This window comes from Penaeus japonicus, unplaced genomic scaffold (genome assembly GCF_977035675.1).
Source record: "Penaeus japonicus unplaced genomic scaffold, GWHDUDI00000001_assembly GWHDUDI00000020, whole genome shotgun sequence".
Lineage (NCBI taxonomy): Eukaryota > Metazoa > Arthropoda > Malacostraca > Decapoda > Penaeidae > Penaeus > Penaeus japonicus.
Window position 1 is genome coordinate 22,723,320 of NW_028234422.1, and position 20,000 is coordinate 22,743,319.

At 34.6% G+C, this 20,000-nt stretch overlaps 2 protein-coding genes across 2 annotated transcripts in view; one reads left to right on the plus strand and one right to left on the minus strand.

Annotated features, from left to right (window-relative positions):
- The window catches only part of LOC122250318 (retinoblastoma-like protein 1), a 14,896-nt gene extending 1,281 nt beyond the window's left edge, over window positions 1-13,615 (plus strand). Inside the window, exons 2-17 of the mRNA XM_086548097.1 lie at window positions 3,999-4,141; window positions 4,347-4,612; window positions 4,826-4,951; window positions 5,119-5,288; window positions 5,453-5,704; window positions 7,965-8,146; window positions 8,478-8,688; window positions 8,856-8,960; window positions 9,073-9,183; window positions 9,411-9,624; window positions 9,746-9,981; window positions 10,138-10,308; window positions 10,479-10,788; window positions 11,228-11,394; window positions 12,088-12,264; window positions 12,431-13,615. Coding sequence (XP_086404223.1) covers window positions 3,999-4,141; window positions 4,347-4,612; window positions 4,826-4,951; window positions 5,119-5,288; window positions 5,453-5,704; window positions 7,965-8,146; window positions 8,478-8,688; window positions 8,856-8,960; window positions 9,073-9,183; window positions 9,411-9,624; window positions 9,746-9,981; window positions 10,138-10,308; window positions 10,479-10,788; window positions 11,228-11,394; window positions 12,088-12,264; window positions 12,431-12,697 — 3,108 coding nt within the window. The 3' untranslated portion in view covers window positions 12,698-13,615. The remainder of the gene's footprint in view (window positions 1-3,998; window positions 4,142-4,346; window positions 4,613-4,825; window positions 4,952-5,118; window positions 5,289-5,452; window positions 5,705-7,964; window positions 8,147-8,477; window positions 8,689-8,855; window positions 8,961-9,072; window positions 9,184-9,410; window positions 9,625-9,745; window positions 9,982-10,137; window positions 10,309-10,478; window positions 10,789-11,227; window positions 11,395-12,087; window positions 12,265-12,430) is intronic.
- A 3,588-nt stretch (window positions 13,616-17,203) lies between these two features.
- Window positions 17,204-20,000, minus strand: part of GluProRS (Glutamyl-prolyl-tRNA synthetase) — a gene marked incomplete at its 5' end in the record, with an annotated part of 10,894 nt that continues 8,097 nt past the window's right edge. The window contains 1 exon segment of the mRNA XM_086548096.1: window positions 17,204-20,000. This exon segment is cut by the window's right edge and continues 1,635 nt beyond it. Coding sequence (XP_086404222.1) covers window positions 17,295-20,000 — 2,706 coding nt within the window.

A 20,000-nucleotide genomic window follows, 5' to 3' on the forward strand; every position in this document is an offset into this window, starting at 1 on the left:
CATTGGTAGAAATTGAAGAGTTGTAACCCTGCCCCCTTTTATTGAGATAGGGTGTAGAAAAATATAGATAAATAGTTCAAAAGAAATGTATCTCATTTTTTTTGCGGGGGAAAAGAAAATGTTAGTTGGGGTTACATTAGCTTGTAGATTTAGAGCCTTCAGGTACATTTTTGTCAATGATTAAAAAAAAGAATAGTTGTGTGTACCTTCATTGACTTTTTGGTATTCTAGGTCGGGTAAGTGTAGAAGTTGACTGAGGTGCAATAATAAGTAGGCGCTTGACTTTTCACTCATTTCTGTATTTCCAAAAGATTATACTGATTTTAATACAGGCGACCGATGACTCTGTCATGAATAACTATTGTGCTTACAAGGAAAGAGATAAACGCAATGTAGGTTAAAGCTAGTCTCTTCCTTTAATACATACATTTTTAACTATGTGATGCCATGTAGTTGTGCAGAAGTCAGTCTCTTAATTTGAAATCAGAAATTAAAATGGTAGTTTTTAACCATGATCATTATCTTTATTGTAATCCTGGTGAAGCACAAGCAGATAAACAGTAAAATTCAATATTTTGATTTTGTGATCTATATTTGTTGGTATGCTTTATTTTACTGCTCATGTGTAAAACTTTTTTTGTAAGAAAAAGAAATGTTCATGAGATTTTAGGAACCAAAGACAGAATGTAATTATGATAGGTAGATGAAACCAACTAAGCCCAGATTCTTTCTAAATTGGATGTTCCTCTCATAATCATAGGTACTCTGTTCTGCCCAAATTCACCTGAAAATTACTGTGATTTGTTATTGTATTTTAGAGTCTTAATCCATTGACTTTTTGGTATTCTAGGTCGGGTAAGTGTAGAAGTTGACTGAGGTGCAATAATAAGTAGGCACTTGACTTTTCACTCATTTCTGTATTTCCAAAAGATTATACTGATTTCAATACAGGCGACCGATGACTCTGTCATGAATAACTATTGTGCTTACAAGGAAAGAGATAAACGCAATGTAGGTTAAAGCTAGTCTCTTCCTTTAATACATACATTTTTAACTATGTGATGCCATGTAGTTGTGCAGAAGTCAGTCTCTTAATTTGAAATCAGAAATTAAAATGGTAGTTTTTAACCATGATCATTATCTTTATTGTAATCCTGGTGAAGCACAAGCAGATAAACAGTAAAATTCAATATTTTGATTTTGTGATCTATATTTGTTGGTATGCTTTATTTTACTGCTCATGTGTAAAACTTTTTTTGTAAGAAAAAGAAATGTTCATGAGATTTTAGGAACCAAAGACAGAATGTAATTATGATAGGTAGATGAAACCAACTAAGCCCAGATTCTTTCTAAATTGGATGTTCCTCTCATAATCATAGGTACTCTGTTCTGCCCAAATTCACCTGAAAATTACTGTGATTTGTTATTGTATTTTAGAGTCTTAATCCATTGACAATGGGAGATGCTTGCTCTGGTCTATATGGTTTTCATTTATAGTATATATAATTTTTTTTTACACAGATGAGTCCTTTTCATCCTATTCTTTGAATTTTCTGAATCAAAAGTTATTTTTATATTTATTGCAATTATTATTGTTTTGAACCTTATAAACAGGTGAGACTAGCTAGTGTTTGTGGAGCCATCTGAGGGTAAATAATGATGTAAAGATTAATATCCCTGTCATAAATAAGTTAACCCAATCCTGACGGGCCCGGTGATAAGTGGAAACCCCCTACACCGGGCCTATGCAATATTGCATTGGGAATGTCACACTGGTGTGTCGCCCCGTCATCGGGCATTTAGCCGTGTCACACCGGTGTGACGCACCATCATCAAAGGGTTAATGCAATATAATAGTGGCACAACAAGTGTATGAAAAGGGGCACACCTTATTCTTCAGATATCTTCACCGTAGACATTTTTAGTACAAACAATTATTTCAAATGGCCAGTTAGAAATTAAAGGTGGTTTGTGGCCTTTTGTCTAGCAAAGGCCAACAAACCTCTACCACATATTTTGGCAAGAAAGAGCTTGAATTGGTTTCTTATTTGACAGGCTCTGTCTGGTCAGACTGTGAGTAATGGAAATTTATTAGCATATGCTAGAAAGAAAGGATGGACATTGTACTAAGGAATTTAACTATTATATAGAATTGTAGGAAAGTGTTCCTAGTCCACAAATATCAATGCTTGTACTGTGAACATCTTAACAAGGATAGAAGTACATTAATTTATATTTTGAAGGGTTTGTCTGATTAATAAAAATATATATTTTTACAGTATAAGAACCTGAAACCCTCAATTTCTATGAGATATTTAGATTATATTTTAAGATTGCATGTAGCTACTATGTACATCATTTTTCAATTTTATATTCAAGAAATATATCCAGATATTTCTTATACATGATAATTAAACCATGTTTGGAGGGACATGAAATATCCAATATAAGAAAGTTTTTTTAACGTATAGATGGTCTCACAAGCTCATCGTTATAAGTCAGTTACTATGCCTAACTGACCTCACCTGCTTACACCATTCCTTGAAATTTCAGGAGGAAAATCAATTTTTAAATCCATTATGAGTGCTAATGTTATTACTCTTATTTGTATTACTATTATAGTATTATGATAACATTATTTATGATGGTATCAATACAGTTATAATCATTTTCTGAACAATTCAAGAAATGGGTGACTAAGTGTTTATGGAACCATCTATACACAAAAAAGATTAGTGAAATATGTGAACATTGCCCATAAACATGCTCTTCCAAAGTTAACTGGTTAAGAGGAGCTGTGTTTACTAATCTCTGATTTTTTTTCTTTCTTTCTTTTTAAATTGGTTAATATTTGTCCTCATAGTAGAGTTAGAGTATAATAAACCATCTTTCAGTACCTCAGAATTCCTAAAGTATACAGTTATCATTGAAGTTTTAATCATGTACTATCACTGTACTTAGCTTTGAAAAATGTTCACATTAAAACTCCTACACCAGTTTTATTTCTAGCTGTATTCTTTGCATTAAATTATTTTGGCTTAGAATTGTATTCATCTGGGTATTTCAGATAAGACTCCTTTTTTATTATTATTATTATTATTATTATTCAGAATAGGGCTCTGAACATACTGATTTCTAGTAAGCTGACAATGCTAACACAGATAATAAGAGTATGGAGAATATCGTTTTTATCCTGTCGTGTGAGTCAGATTATTTAGTGTTGCCATATTCGTAAAGCAGTTTTGACTTGATGTATAGGATAATTATTAGATGTAATAGAGATATGGACAAGTTTCACATATAAGCTAATTGCTGCATTGTTGAGTGGGTTAGAAAAGAAAAAGAAAAAAGTTGAGCTTCTAACTGACTTCAGAAACATATTAGATTTTTTTTATCTTTATCAACCAGAAGAAGACATTTATACCTGATATTTCCTTTAGCAACAAAATTATTTTTTCTTTGTTAGAGTATTTTATTCCAGGTAAAGGACAGCTCAGATGTTTTTGCAATGTAATGATAGTGACTTGGTAATTTTTATTAGAATATACAGATTTAAATGGGAGTCTTTAAGAAAATAACATTTGAATTAGACTTATTACATTCATGACCTTGAAATCTCTTATATCAGAGTATGCAAATGTATGTTGGAAATTAGAAAGAGAAGATAAATGGGTGATACTGTACTGATTGTGAGAGTTACATCAGAGCAGTTTCAGAGAAGATACATATCCAGGTGTGATTCTGTTTTGCATAGTTCCATTGAAAGGGACTTTATTTGAATATAATTCAAGTAATTTTACCTTAGTTTCAAAAGTAACAACCTATGGGAAAGGTTGCTATATTCAGACAGGAACTCCAGATTCTTAGGAGTCCTTTTAGAATACTCACTCTCTCCCCAGTTGACTAGTTTTGAGATGACTAATGTATATTTCAGCCCATTGATATTTAATATTCATTTAGTTGGTAACATATGCTTTTCTTGTTTTATTTTCAAACAGGGTGATCAGTTACCCTGGCTAGCATGTGCACTTTACGCAGCATGTCGACGGCGGTCTGTACCCACAGTAGGAGGCCGTCCTGGCAATATGATTCAAGGCAATTGCGTCTCTCTGACACGCATGCTGCAACACTGCAACCTTCCGTAAGTTTAATAAGGTTTCAACATTGGTGTTAAATGCTTCAAAGGTAGTCCTTGTATATTTGACTGAAGGGGCCTATTACAAATACATCTAATATTTCTAATTCCTGTATAGTTTTTGTATATGGTAGTGGTAGTTAATGCAGACAAATTGGATCACATAAATAGTGACTTCTTTCTATTTGTATTTTTGTTTTTCTTTCAAAAGTTTGACAGAGTTCATCAAGAAAATGAAATCATGGTTAGCCATGTCACACTTCGACGAAGGGTTCTGCAGACGCGTGGACCTGCTAGAGCGGAACTTTGCAGTATCAAACAATATCTTCAAGAAGTACAAACCCATCTTTCTAGATCTCTTCAAGGACCCAGCAGATGACTTACCACGTCCTCCTAGGTCTCGCAAACAGAGAAGACCACCATGTAACGCTACAGAACTTTTTCACTTCTGTTGGACCTTGTATATCTTAATCAAAGGTATTTGTTTAATATTGACTTTCTTTCAGTGTGTTTGTGGTTGTGCATAGTAATAAGGATGAAATTAATGATGATAATGGTTAATAACCAATTTTCTTCCATGTAATTGATTAAGTGTTATACTACTGTGTATTTATAGAAAAATTGAATAATCCCCGATTAAGATGTTTCTTTGGAACCAGACGTATAACATCATTTCCTTTTAATTTTCAGGAAAATATCCATGTATTCCTCAGGATCTTGTCAGCTGTTACTCTCTACTGCTGGCATCAATTGACATTATTTATGCTAATGTTGTTTTGTCCAACCGAAAAGATCTTTTGAATCCTAATTGCAAAGGTGTGCTTATTCTGTACTCATTTATTGTGATAAATTGAAACTTGGACTCAAAATATATTGTATAAAGGTTGCATGTATTTTTTGGAAAGAATAAGATAATGAAGTAACTGCACATTGAATATTAAAAGCAATTTTTTCTTTTCTTTTTTTGGGGGGGAAAAAAACAGGATTGCCAGAGAATTTGTTCAACAGTGATTCCAGTGGTGGTGAACTGTCATCATGGCCAGTGTCTATCATGGATTATTTGTGTGAGAAATTTGAAGGTGTTCTCATTGAAACAAAAGTTGTGCGAGAGTACTATTGGAATAAGCATATCAGAGACTTGATTGAGAAAAAGGTAAGAAGGTTATCCTTTTTTTACGAATTTATCAGTTCACTCAGAAATAGTATTTTAAAATTCAATAATTTTATATGAAGATAGGAAACCAGTGTCTCTTTGTTGTCATTGTTATTATCATTATTACTATTATTTAGAACTTAGAAATTATGGCATATTTACAGGTATTGAAAGGTGGTATTGAAGGAACAGGACTCTTAGAACAAGCCAACTTTGACCATAATGTTAAGGAAGTAAAGAATGCCTACGAGGAGTATTTGTTAAGCTATGGTGAATTTGATGAAAGGATGTTCTTGAATGAAGATGAAGTTGTAAAAGGTGTGACTGTAGCATCACCTCCCTCAACGCATACCACACACCAAGATTCACCTGTTGATGTTAGCTCTATGCGGCAGGCCAGAAGAAACTTGGTACAGGTGAGTGGATTAATCGTTGATTTTTTATACTCCTTAGCTTTGTTTATTGATTTTGTTAGCTTTATTGTTTTTAATTTTTCCTTTTGTATTCTGTCCCTTCTGCTTTCTTTTTCTTTTAATTTAAATTTTATTTGTCTCCTGTCTAACCTTAACCTTTCCCTCTTTTCTCATGCTTGTTGGTATCTGCAGTTTCTTTTTTCCCATCCTCCTCGTATTATCATCTTCACCTCTTTATCCTATTCTGTTCTAGCCCTCCTTTTCCATTGTCCATCTTACAGCAGTTTTGCTAACCAATTTCAAGATGATATAGAATTTTAGTTCAAAATTCAATATCTTCAGTAATAAAGAAGTAATATCCACAGCTTTTCCTTTTATGAGTATTGACATTTTAGACTGTATTTGTTTTGCTTTTATAATTCATATATGTATATTCTTTTTAGCCTTTTATTCTCTTCTCTCTTTCTTTATCTAGAAATTGTGATATTGACCAAAGAAGGTACTTCACATAAACTTAATTATTTTCTCTTATTTATAGTAGGTTCTAGCGCAAAATTAATTTATTTAGATCCATTATGCTTGTAAATATATCATTAAGGCAGATATTTGGCACTTAGTAATACAAAGTAAATTAAGTAAAATCAGGTACAATGTTAATTTCACTTGTAGAATTAATACACATTGATGTACAGTATGAAGCCCAATAAGAAAATTAAATATAAAAAGCAATTCACACATAAAAGAGGATCGAGTTAAATCACTCAATACTAATAAGGCTAAAACTTCCATGAATGGACTAGTTATGCTGATACTTTTATAAAGTGCTTCGAAGCAAAAAAGAAAGAAAAAATACCCACTTTAGTAAGACTAAAATACTACAAAATCAAAATATACATTTATATGTGAATGCATCAGATATGACACAGTTATAAACAATATAGATATATTGTGATATAGTTAAAGACAAGTAAAGGGATAACTCAGATATTGATTAAATTAATTTCTCACTATAACAAAGCTACTTTCTATTGGGGCAACAAAAACTTTGTTTGATTATTTCATATATTTCAATGTCCAAATGTAAAGACAAATGATATCTGCCTTTAAGCAAATGACAGTGAATGACATCTGTAAAGGCCACAGGGAGGTTAGTAGCAAATTCTGAATAGCGCTATACATGCCATGATGATGGGAGGTTGCTTTCTGTTGTTTGTTGTATATAACCACTAGTTCTTGAGCTATAGACTTATGAAGTCTAACCTAAAACCTTATTTTTTGTTTGTATTGAGAACTTAAATTTGCCTGTATTCTCAGACTACAGACTTATAATATATTATTATTATGCTTTTATTGAGAAACAATAAATAGCTTACCCAAAAGGAAAAATGAGTAGGTGCTACATGGACCCTGCTCATTTACTTTTTTTCCTTTTCTGCTCTGTTCTGTTCTTCCTGTGTGATATACCTTGATATTAATCCCAGTGAAGGTAATCATTATTTATGATATAGTACATAATCAATGTATTTGCTATTCTCATAACTACTATTGTCAGTTTAATATAGTATAGGCACAAGTCTTACTGATATATCATCACAGAGCATTAACAATTTTATATCCCAACAAAGATCATTAAAAGAAGAATCATTATTAATCATATTCTCACAATTAATTAATTACCACTGTCTTAAGCCTAACAGTTAACCTAAGAAAGCCGTCTCTAAAATGGCTATATACATCTCTCCTATTTCAATAGGGGATATTAAAAGGCATTTTCTGTATCATTATAGCTTCATTTTTTGGTAGTCTTCCTCTACCTTTTACCCTTTTCTATTTTGTGTTGCTTTTCCAAGGTTTAAATACAAGGTGATCTTGGTTAACTCTAACACTAGGTATTTTTAGTTCTGTATATCTTAGGCCTGTGCACTCCTCTTTACAAGTCTCATTTGATGTGGAACATAGTCTTAACATGAAACATCACTTTATTATTCCTTTTTTGTTGTAGCTTTGTTGCATTTCATCTTTCATTCATTATTGTGTTTGTGTTTAAGATTCAGTACTTCAGTACTTTATGATGAAGTTAAATATTCTGAATTTACCCAGGAAGAGGAAATTTCCTCTCATATCCTATTGTAGGAGGGTGAGTGCCCCACGAACCCACTACAGTAAAGGTGGTTTACTGTAGTGGGTTCGTGGGGCACTCACCCTCCTACACTATAAATATCCTTAAGAGGATGAGAGTGATTGAACACTGCTTCTGTTTCAGTCCTTTGATGGGGATCACCACCTTGTGCCCCAGACCCCTATCACTGGCCGCCGCTACACCATCGACCGGCCAAACATTGGCAACACACCTCTTACGGTAGTGACATCAGGTCTTCAGAAGTTGTATGCACTTTTGGCTGGGAGGAAAAATAATGCTAGCGAGGAGCTCTTGGAGATGTTCAAGTGAGTTTATATTCCCTATATATATATACATATACATGTATATGTATATGTACATGTATATGTGTGTATATATATATATATATATATATATATATATATATATATATCTATATATATATATATATATATATTATGTATATATTATATATATTATATATATATATATTATGTATATATGTATATGTATTATATATTATATATTATATATTATATATATATATAATATATATATAATGTATATATAAGTTTATTTCTTACTTCCTTTAGTTATGATCTGTTGTTGATGATGATAGTGTTTGATATGTTTTGTAATTAACTATTTCTTTTTTAGGAGTTGCAAGGATAATCCAGAGGAAAAGATTAATTCATTAGTGACTGAACTGAGTGACGAGTTTTGCCGGCTTTATACCCAAGCAACAGAAGACTACACTGGACCAAGTATAGAATTTGCCAAGTTAAGATTACAGATGGGACAAATGCTTTATTACACCTTCTTGGAACACATCTTAGTGGATGAACGAAAGCGTGGAGTTGACCTTATGGTAAGATGATGTATCTTTGTCTATAAACTATTGATATCTTAAGTTTCTGTTAAAAAAAAATAATAATGAATAAAAAAATAAATAATAATAATTATTATATATATATATATATTGTGTCTAATTCAAAGATTTTTTCTCTCTTTCTCATTTAATTAAATCCTTTCCAGGCATTCCTCAAAGAGGACTTGTTCCACCGCACACTTTTCACATGTTGTCTAGAAATTGTGCTTAAGTCATATAATGACCCCCGAAGATTCCCTTGGTCTTTACAAGTAAGTTGGTCTGCCTACAAGTTTAGCTGTAATGTTATAAATACTGTATAATGAATTGTATATAACTATCTTCTTAGTGAATGTTTCAAATTCCCTATTTCTTTCTCTCCAGGTTGGAAATGTAGACCCATATTATTTTATTCGCATTATTGAGCCTGTCATAAGATCCGAGAAGCAGTCAGACAATCAGCTGTCAAGAGAATTGGTGAAACACTTAAAAGGGGTTCGTTCTCTTACAGTTCTGTATTTCTGTTATATATGAATAAATCAATTCTCATTATGAATTGCCATTAAGTAACTGTTTGTCAGTAAAATTTCTTGTATATTTATTAGACTAATGATTATAATATTAATCTCCAATATATTTTTAGTAGAATACTGATTTTAGAGTTTTATTTTGCTAAATTTTAAAGCTTTTAGTAATTGAAAATATATAACTACCCATTGCAGATTGAAGAGCAGATATTAGATTCTTTAGCTTGGAAAGCTGAATCTCCCCTGTGGCAGATCATTCAGAATGGACAAGTTATTCCATCCTGCCAAGATGTCAATTTTGCTGACCAGTTAGAGACGGAAATGAATCCTGCCACCCCTTCTATAAATTTGTCTTCAACTCTCATGTCCCCAGCTTTAAAACTAGTCAATGACAAGGCTACCCCTAGCAGTAAGTATACTTCCAGGTTGAAGCTTATGCAAAATTGAACATTTAAATCACATCTTGACTAACTGAAATTTAATATGTTCTGCCTGATCTTTGGTAATCCATTGTTCTGTATTGTTTTCAGGTGTACAGCTTTCTCCTCTTTCAACGATCTCAGAAAGATTCCAATCCCCAATGGGTCAGTCATCAGCAAGACGGACACTCTTCCCAACTTCTACATCAGCAGGTTCCCTAAATCCTCCATCCACCCTGACAGTAGCACGACCACCAGGACTTGGTGGCCGCCTGCCTACAGTGTCATCTGTGGTCACATCTGCTTCACCAAATGTTCAAAAATCACCAAGTAGAATCACTGTCCAGGTAACTGTTTTTTCATATGTTTCTCTTCCTCCTCCTCCACTTTCTCTTTTCCTTCTCCTCCTGCCATCAACACACTGTTTGTCATGAGGAGAAATAATGAGCAGAGATTCTTATTTAGGTTTTGTATGTACTAATTGATTTCCATCTATCTTTTAGGTAAAGGAAAATGGTGTGACACTATACACAGTACCAACAAACCAAGGTACAGCAACTACTCCAGATGCAGTCGGGGATGTGGCTGGGGAGAGAGTAGCAGACACACCAAACACAGAAAAGAAGAAAGACAAACCAAAGAGACATGGTTCTTTAGCACTTTTTTGTAGGAAGGTAAGGAAAAGGATGACAGATACATCTAGTCTATCTATTACTTTCATTTTTCTGTATTTTTAACAAAAAGTTTAGTTGTGATATGGTAATAGTCAAGACAAAAGGTATGTTTCAATAATACAATATGATATAGAGCTAACAGATTTTATATGCTTTTTTTTCTATTCCAGTTTTATACGTTAGCAAATATGAGGCTACGAGAATTGTGCGATAGACTAGATATAAACGACAAAGAACTAAGACGCAAAATATGGACCTGTTTTGAACACTCCATAATCCATCACACAGAATTGATGCGAGACCGTCACATGGATCAGATGGTTATGTGTGCCATATATATTACATGTAAAGTTACAGGAAATGACAGAATTTTCCAAGAAATTATGAAGCACTATAGGAACCAGCCTCAAGCTGCATCACATGTATACCGCAGTGTTTTGATATCAAGAAAACCTTCAACCAACAGTGCACAGACAGAGGGTAAGGCATTAGTTTAGAAGTTTATGGAAGGGATTATGATTATGATTATTAATAATTTAACCCAAATGCTCTTGGACGATGCATTTCCGGGAGGCTACCGCATAGACCTAAACTCATTCCGGGGTCTTATCTTATCTTATGACGCCAAGCATCGAGGTGTCGTCACCTTACATGACGACCAGAGTTTGGGCCAAGAAGGTGAAGTCATCACTGCATGCCATCCGGAGGATTTGGGTTAACATGAATTAATGTCAATTAGAAACTTTGTACATTTGAATAGTATTATCATTCAGTTTATAAATGGATATTAGGACTGTAAGTGACAATAAGATTAGTGTCAAGATTGCAAATATAAAAAACATTCTACGAGTTACATCTTCATTTATATTTTCATGTGTGATATGATTCTTTTCCTTAAAGTGCTTTTCTTTCTCACTAGGTTCTGGACAGCTTCCTGGTAATGCTCCACCACCCACACCTAGCCAGATGACAGGAACTTCAGCTAGTTTTGATTCTGAAGAACGTGGTGATCTCATCCTATTTTACAATCAAGTTTATGTTCAGCAGATGAAAGCATTTGCTCTCAAGTTCCGTGCAGCTCAAGAGGCAAGTGGAATGGCAAAGTTCTTAATATTAGTTTTTAGTAAAATGTAAAAGTTTACCACATAATTACATAGATATTGATCAAAATCAAGAAATTCAGCATTTCATAGGTCCAGATATATAAAGGTTTAATGTCAGGAATGCTAGAAAAAATGAAAATGTTTGGTTTTTAAAAATTTATTTTATACCAAAACTACCAGTTTAACCCATTGCCATATTGCCCTTTTTAGTCTTTACAATTTACATACACCTCACCAATTTCTTTCTCTCTTTGCTGCAACCTATTTCCATAATCTAGGCACCTCTTCTCTTCTCTTCTTTTGTCACCTTTTGTGCCAGAGCTTCACAGTCATTAACACAGGGTGACATGGCAAGGGCTATAAATGCATAAAAAGTCTGAAAGTATAATCATTTTGAAGATGCTTTTACTCTCTGACTTTTTACACACAGGCTTTAAAGTTCTAAATGCTAATTCAAGACAATGTAGGCTATGATTGGGCAAGAAAAATTAGGACATGTTGAAAACATTTCAAGTTTTGTTTGAATATAAAAGAATAACAAATGTTATCAACTTTATCATCACCACTGACCATTGTTAGTGCACTGGCAGGTGCATCAGTAGAATTGTTGTAACCATCAATATTTTCATAATTCATTACTGAAGTTGATTATTTATTTTTATGCCTTCTCTTTCAGGGTGATCTCCCTCCTCTTTCTCCATTGCCAGTAGTACGTCACACTCCAATTTCACCTCGTCGTAGAATTTCAAATAATCACTCTGTATATATCAATTCCTTGAGTCCCATGCAAGGCAGCACAGCAATGTCCCCTCGAAAACCTCTTCCTTACTACTTTAATCGGAGTCCAGCCAAGGTAGGAGAAAAGTTGTATTATTTATTGTTTTTCAATATATTACTGCATCAAAGTGAATTTTTTTTATTTCATGAGACTGTTTAGGGAGTACTCCTTATGGAGTAGAAACTGGTAGATGTGAAACCTTTGTTAATTGAAGTGAACTTCATTTTCCATTTGGTTCCAGGATTTACGAGTCATAAACACAATGTTGAAGATGAAGGGTGTTGGAGGAAAGCGTCTCCTAGATGATGCAGATCTTAGCGGACCAGATGTGAAGCGCCCCCTCATGGGAGGCCTTTCAAAGCGCATCCAGGGAGTGATTGGGGATAGGCTCTCTGCCACACCTTCACTAGATCTGCAGCAAGATTCTCAGCCAGCCCAGGATACTTTACCACAGAATGGCCATGCAACAGAACCTGGTGGTGGTGACTTCCCACCAGAGCAACCTTAGCATATGGCATAAAGATTAGGGAAGTTTTTTCAAAGTAATTGATATTAGCTTAGAATCAAATGCTTTGCTTATTCATCAGTTATACAATAGTTATTTGTGTAGAGCTATCTATGAAATTTCCACTCAGATGTGATTTTCATCTGTATTGATAGCTTTTATTGGTATGCAGATTATTTGTGCTTACATTTTCCCAACTTATGGACTGCAGAGCTGGATGGCCTTGCTGAACAGTACATGGGTTAGTATGCCCAATGTAAAACAAAACCATGGGTGGTATCACTTATCAATCAGATCTTAGCATCGCCTTTCAAGTAGGTCCAGCAGGCCCAGCAGTGCTTTTTCTTATGCATATAAGAAATTCAAAATTTTCTTCATTGTAAACCAAAGATGTTTGGTTATACTCAGTGCTGGTGATTTTACTTGAATGGATTAAGAGGTGCAGAAAGGATTTCAGTTGTTATTATTGTGGCAATACTTCTAAATAATTAGGTTCATCAGTTATATTATTTTGAATATCTTCTCATCTTTAGAAAGATAAGATGTTCAATGCCAAACTCATAAAGAGAGCTAAAATATTATTCCCATGTTTATATAGTGAATCTTATATAAAAAATGTTTATCGTTGTAACTTAAATGTTTTAATTTGCATTTATACAGTAGTGTACCTTGTTTTATTTTAAAGATATTAAAAGTGTATATTTTGCATCATCATTGATACTTTAAATGATTAATTATACAGTAACCATGTGCTTTTGTACAGAAGCAAGGTTGTGTCTTTACTTTCAGATTTTGATATTTGAAAATGTCCAAACAGTTTGAGATCCTATTTAAAGTTTGTGTGAACCAGAGTAAATGTTTGGAAACCAAGTTGTTTAAGTACAAGCTTGTAAAGTGTAATTAAACAAAATGATTATGAAATTTGTATTGTATTAAAACCTACATTTTTTAATTACTGCATTAGTATCCTAGCCATTTTGGTATTCAGAAGTTAATTTGTGTTGACTGACATCATTATGATATATTACTAACTGTTGTAGGTACTTCAATTTCATTATAACATTACAAAATGTTGTTTTCTGTCCTTAAAATAATTATTTCACAGAAATTAGGATGGTCATTCTTTCTTTCTCCCCTTCCCCTAGTTCTTTCAAAGTAGCATTTTTTGTGTTCACCACATAGGCCCAACTCCTTTAAAATTATGAGGAAAAAATGCTTATTTTTTATATCAGTTTGCTTTCATTTCACAAACTTTGTCACCCTGTACTTTGATCTGTGCATAAATTTTCTCAACAAACTGTCCACCAGCAAATGCAGAACAGGTTGTCTCATTCTTTTGGGGAATGTCCAGTTTGCTTTTTATTTCCAATCTTTTTCATTATGTGGCAGCTGCTTGATAAATACGCACATACAAAGAGAGAGAGAGAGAGAGAGCTTAATATACAGGACGCAAAAGAGGGAAAAAGAGAATGAACATCCTAAGAATATTTTATGAGACATTAGTTAGGATATGTCTGTTCCCTGTTGATGGATTTTTGCATTATTTTTTCTTAAAAGTAGTAAATGTTTCAATGAAAAGTTGGGGTGCTTTAACTGTAATACAAGATATAAATTGAAGAAATGGGAAATAAGGAATAATATATGATCAGTCCCATTAACCAAAAAATATGACCTCGAGGAGCACACCCAATGTTCCGTCTCAAAATATTGAAATCTATGTACTTCTTCACTTAAAGGTTCTATTTGAATTGCACTTTCAAAAAAATACATTTCTTTTAATTATCTAAATTACATTTGATAAGATTTAGATATGAAAAAATAAGTCGAAACCTTAAGAAAACAGCAATTTCATTAAACAATTATAATCCTATAAATTAATATAACAGAATTATTTCAGAGGTATTTTACATTTGAAAACGAGATTAGTGTAAATAAATGAGAAAAATAGATAAATATGAGCTCATTTTGTTTCTCCCAGAGGTAATTTCTGTGTGTACTTGTAATATTGAGGTATGTAGTGAAATAGTAATATATATTTTTTTAAACACTGGAAAGAGCAGCATACTATAAGAGAGGGACCATACAGTACATCAACTCATATCTTTGGTTCATAAATGAAATCAAAAGGCTCTGTCTTTAAAAGATGGGATCAGAAAAATACAAGAGAGGGATTGTTATTATTTTTTACATGTTTTGTTGATAGATTCGGCTATAATATCTACATTGAAAAAATCAAAATCCAAGATCTACAGGTAATAAAAGAGTTAGGTATTAGTGAAACTTATCTCAAAAAACAAAAACGATGCTCAACCAGTTCCTTTGAATGGCGAATAACTATAACCAAAACTAACAGTAAACGGGTTTTGATAATTGCCATTTTCTTCACATTATTCACCAGTATACTTTCAGTAGATAGATTGAATTTGTCTAGATTAAGAGATAAATTCCTGGAAACAGTATTGTAGGTTTCTGCCCAGATCATAGAAAATGCCTAAAAATTGTGGTGTATCATTAGTTACATTACAGGGCTCTATACCACTTACTCATAATACATGTCTTGATTAGGAAATAAACTGAATCAAACTACATTTAATGACTACTAACAAAAACCACAGGCAACATTGTCATAACATACTGCGGTTTTATGACTAATGCTTGTTCAACAGACAAATGTAATATGATATTCCAAAACTTTTTTGATAAGAAATGACTAGCCATCACTACACATTTACCAATATAAAAAAAAAAAAATTATTCCATTAATATTAGATATGCCAGACATTTCCTAAATATCGAATTATTCCGTTTTGTCCTTTTTTCTTACACATGGTGGCACTCAGGCACACACATACAGACACATACACACAGGAGTGCACCTCTTCATTTGTAGTCATTCTATCAACTGGAAACCATTGATCTGTGACAAGAAGCATGAGAGCCAGTGGCAGACACTAGTTATTTGCAGTTGTTTGGCCCTGTGACGGCCCAGTGGCCTCGTGTGAAAGCCTATGAGTTGGCTAAGTGCCATGTTTCCACATCCACTCTTTCTCAGTGTTGAGAAAAATTGCCTATCTCTGACATGGTTTTGTGAGTGCCTTAATTAAATTTTCAGGAAAATCAGTGACATTAGTCTCCAATCAAAAGAAAATCAAAACAGAAAATAACTGGAGAGCTTCATAGTCCTTAATTAAGGAAAAATCATTAGGAATTCTGGTGACAAAAAAGGAATTTTGGTAATAAAAGCAGTACTAGCTTAAACTTAAACTTAAACTTATTACCAAATGTGATCAGCTTGAGGATGACCAATTCCTGACCCCTGCTGGAGGATTTGATGGTGGCTAAGCAGTTAGACATATATAAAACACCATAGTAGCTGACTTCACAGACTCCCACGAAGAGTCCGACACAGTTAATCCTCCATGCTGCATTACATTTTACACACACATCTTTACTCAGCTGCTTACTTGCACATTGAATACATTACTTAGTACTCTCAGTGAGAGATTCATCCCAATCAATCTCAGAATATATAGGTCATGAATTACATCATAACAATCCAATAGCAAAGGTTCTGGGTGTGATTCCACAGCAGCCTCTCCAAAATGAGAGCATGTAGATAACAAGACAATTAATGCATTATGTTTAAAAATGTAACATCTTTTCTATTTTGGGTTAGAAAAATAAAAGGTTGATGAAAATGTACTTTATCTGTTTTGGCTAAGTGCTATAAAAAAATTTAGTCTAGGTGTAATTTAACGACAAGCAGATTTTGTTTATGGTAATCATATACCAGTACTGAAGGATAAATTAATGGGAATAGATATGGAATCCAAATTGTTTACTTTAATTCTTCATGATTTTATGATCTAATTCTTAGCCTTTGTGGTTTACTGTGTATGTATAACTATGACAAAAGCACATTTTAGGTTATTCGTTAAAACGTATCAAATGTTTGCAAGTATGCAAAAGAATAAATAGACCCTTTTATTATAAAGCTGTTTTACTTTTGATTTGATGAAAAAAAAAAGTTTTTAGCACTAACATTAACAGAGATACTGCATACATGAAAACATTTTATAGGCCCAGCTAATTACTGGGATAAACATTTACTGAGACCAGAAGTTTGTACTTATCTCCTTGTGAAAAAATGTTTGTCACTGGTTATAGTTCCAGTTACTGTTAGCTCTTCTTATGTAATCTGCACAGGGTTAATTTGTTCAATTTTTAATATTTCAATTTTTTAAAATATTTACTCATTTCTTCAAATAGCCTGTACTTCCATCCACTATTTTCTTATAAATCCTTATGTTATTCTACCAGCTGTCAATAGCTAAAACACTAAGCCAGAATTCAGCTTAGTCTGATATACTGTTGGGTCATATATAATTACTTATGGTCAATATCACAGCCCATTTACCTATGTTGTATTTTCTTGAGAGGCTGGGCCAATTTGTTTTCATATACCACATGGGCATCACTGATGGCAAATAATGAATAAAAATGCAAGGAAATATTCCTGAACAATTTATTATCGAATCAGTACATAAAATATTAAAATGGTTAATTTATGAAAAAAGACAAGACAAACATTCAACGATTTCTAATATGACCGACCAAACAGTGTATAGGCCTGTGGCTTGACCTTACAAGAAGGGTAAATACAGGAGAGGCCACTCACATCTCCTGGCTGTTCGAAAGGAATGCAGAGTCCCTTTGCACCCATTGCTGGTGCTCCTGGTTCAACTGCTTCCTCTCGTGCAGAATCCTTCTTGATGGCATCTTCGCACTCCTCACGGCCACAGAAGGGGGCGAGGAGGATATTGCCTTTATCCAGATTGGTGGTGAAATCACTCCATGAGGTTACCTGGATCTTATGGGAATCAAGATCTGCCTTTGCTCGGCTGAAGAGACTAGACTGGATGTTGTCAAGTAGTTGAGTAATTTCCTGCCCAGCATTCGCACGGCCCACAGCCTTCTTCTCTCCTGTATCACGTCGCACGGCAAATACTTCACCTGCTGCCACTTCTCGAGGGCCAAGTTCCAGTCTTAGAGGAACGCCCTTCAATTCCCAGTGATTGAATTTCCATGCTGGAGTCACGTTATCACGCATGTCACAGCGTGCTCGAACTCCACTGGCCTTCAGATCATCCACCAATTTCTGGCAAGCAGCAATCAAGTTGGTCTTATCTTCTTCTGTGGACTTAGCCGTGATTCCAACAGGCATGATAACTGCTTGAACAGTTGCAACTCTTGGAGGTAGCACCAATCCCTTATTGTCACCATGAACCATAACCATCACACCAATGGTACGCGTTGTTAGACCCCAGCTGTTTTGGTAGACATACTTTTTCTGTTTGGTCTCGGGATCTTCAAACACAATCTCAAACATTTTAGAGAAGTTCTGACCCAGATGATGAGATGTAGCTCCTTGAATTGCTCTGCCACTTGCAGAGATAAAAGCCTCTGTTGTTGTTGTAAAATCACCTCCAGCAAACTTCTCTTTTTCTGTCTTCTTTCCTCTCACAACAGGTACAGCCAACAATTCTTCATACACTTGCGTGTAGAAATCTAAAATCTGATAAACTTCCTCCTCGGCTTCGGGCTTGGTGGCAAAGGCAGAATGTCCCTCTTGCCAAAGGAACTCACGAGTCCTTAGGAATGGTGTGGGTTGCTTGAACTCCCAGCGTACAACATTATTCCACTGATTGAGGCGCATTGGCAGATCACGATGAGACTGGATCCACTTGGCAAAAGCTGGGTACATGACAGTCTCAGAAGTGGGACGTATGGCAACGGGTTCAGCCATTTCACTTGATCCTGACCTTGTTACCCAAGCTACCTCAGGTGAGAAATCTGCAATGTGAGTCTTCTCCTTTTCCAGGGCATCACGAGACACAAAGATGGGGAAATATGAATTCTCCACACCCAAGTCCTTGATCTTTTTGTCAAAGAAATCTTTAATGAAGTCCCAAATAGCATATGACCAGGGCCTCAAAATGTAACATCCTGAGACATTGTAGTATTCTATCATCTCTGACTTTGTGATGACCTGAGAGTACCAATCAGAAAGATTTTCTTCCTTCTTGGCTTCTAGACCTAGTCTAGTCTGCTTCTTCACGGTACTATCATCTTGCTTTGAGGCTGATTTGGTGCTCTTAGTTGGTGACTTCTCCTTGGATTTTCTACCTTCACTAGGTGTAGCTGCAACCTTAGCACCTGCAGGGGCAGCAACTGTGACTCCAGCACCTGGGGCAGATGCTGCTTCAGCAAACTGAGATAAGTCTATTTCAGGTTTCCAATCCAGTCCAGTTGCCTCTTTAAATTGGGCCTTAAGTGACAAAAGTTGACCAACTTCGCCCTTAATCTTGTCTTTGTCAGCCTTGCTTGCCTTCAGCTCTCGAACTTTATCACCCTGTGCTTTGATCTGACTATGGATTTCAAGGGCCTGACCTCCTTTCCCTGAAGGGCTTTTCTCTGCAGCAGATGCACTAGCAAACTGTGAAATATCAATGTCTGGTTTCCATTCAACATTTACACAGTCTTTAAACTGTTTCTTTAAAGCTAAAAGCTCATCAACTGCTTTCTTGATAACATCTTTATCAGCTTTACTTGCCTTTAAAGCTCTTACACTATCACCCTGTGTCTTGATTTTATCATGGAGATCCAAAGCAGCATTTCCTGTTCCAGAACTTTTAGCAGGAGTACTCGATGGTGCAGCATTTGCTGTGCCAGCGAACTGTGAGATATCAATGTCAGGTTTCCAATCAACATTGGTTGCATTTTTGAATTCTTTCTTCAGGCTTAATAGAACATCAACTTCAGTTTTAATGGTATCCTTATCAGCTTTGCTGGCTTTCAGAGTCCTGACCTTCTCACCTTGAGTCTTAATCTTATTGTGTAGCTCTAAAGCTTGATTTCCCCTATCTCCAGCTGGAGTAGGAACAGGTGCAGCAGAATGGGCAGCAGCACTTTTGGTTGCAAACTGAGATATATCAATGTCAGGTTTCCAGTCAACATTAGTTACCATTTTGAACTGTTTCTTTAGTTCCAACAATGTATCAACTGCTTGCTTGATGGATTCTTTATCAGCTTTGTTTGCCTTCATTTCACGAACTTTGTCACCCTGTTCTTTTATCAGTGCATGAACTCCATCAGCAGACTGTCCACCAGCAGATGCAGAACTCTCAGGAGCAGAAGATGGAAGCACTACATCAGGTTTCCACTCAATGCCAGTTACATCTTGAAATTCCTTTTTCAACTTCTTCAATGCTTCAACTTCAGCCATTACAACATTCTTGTCTGCTTT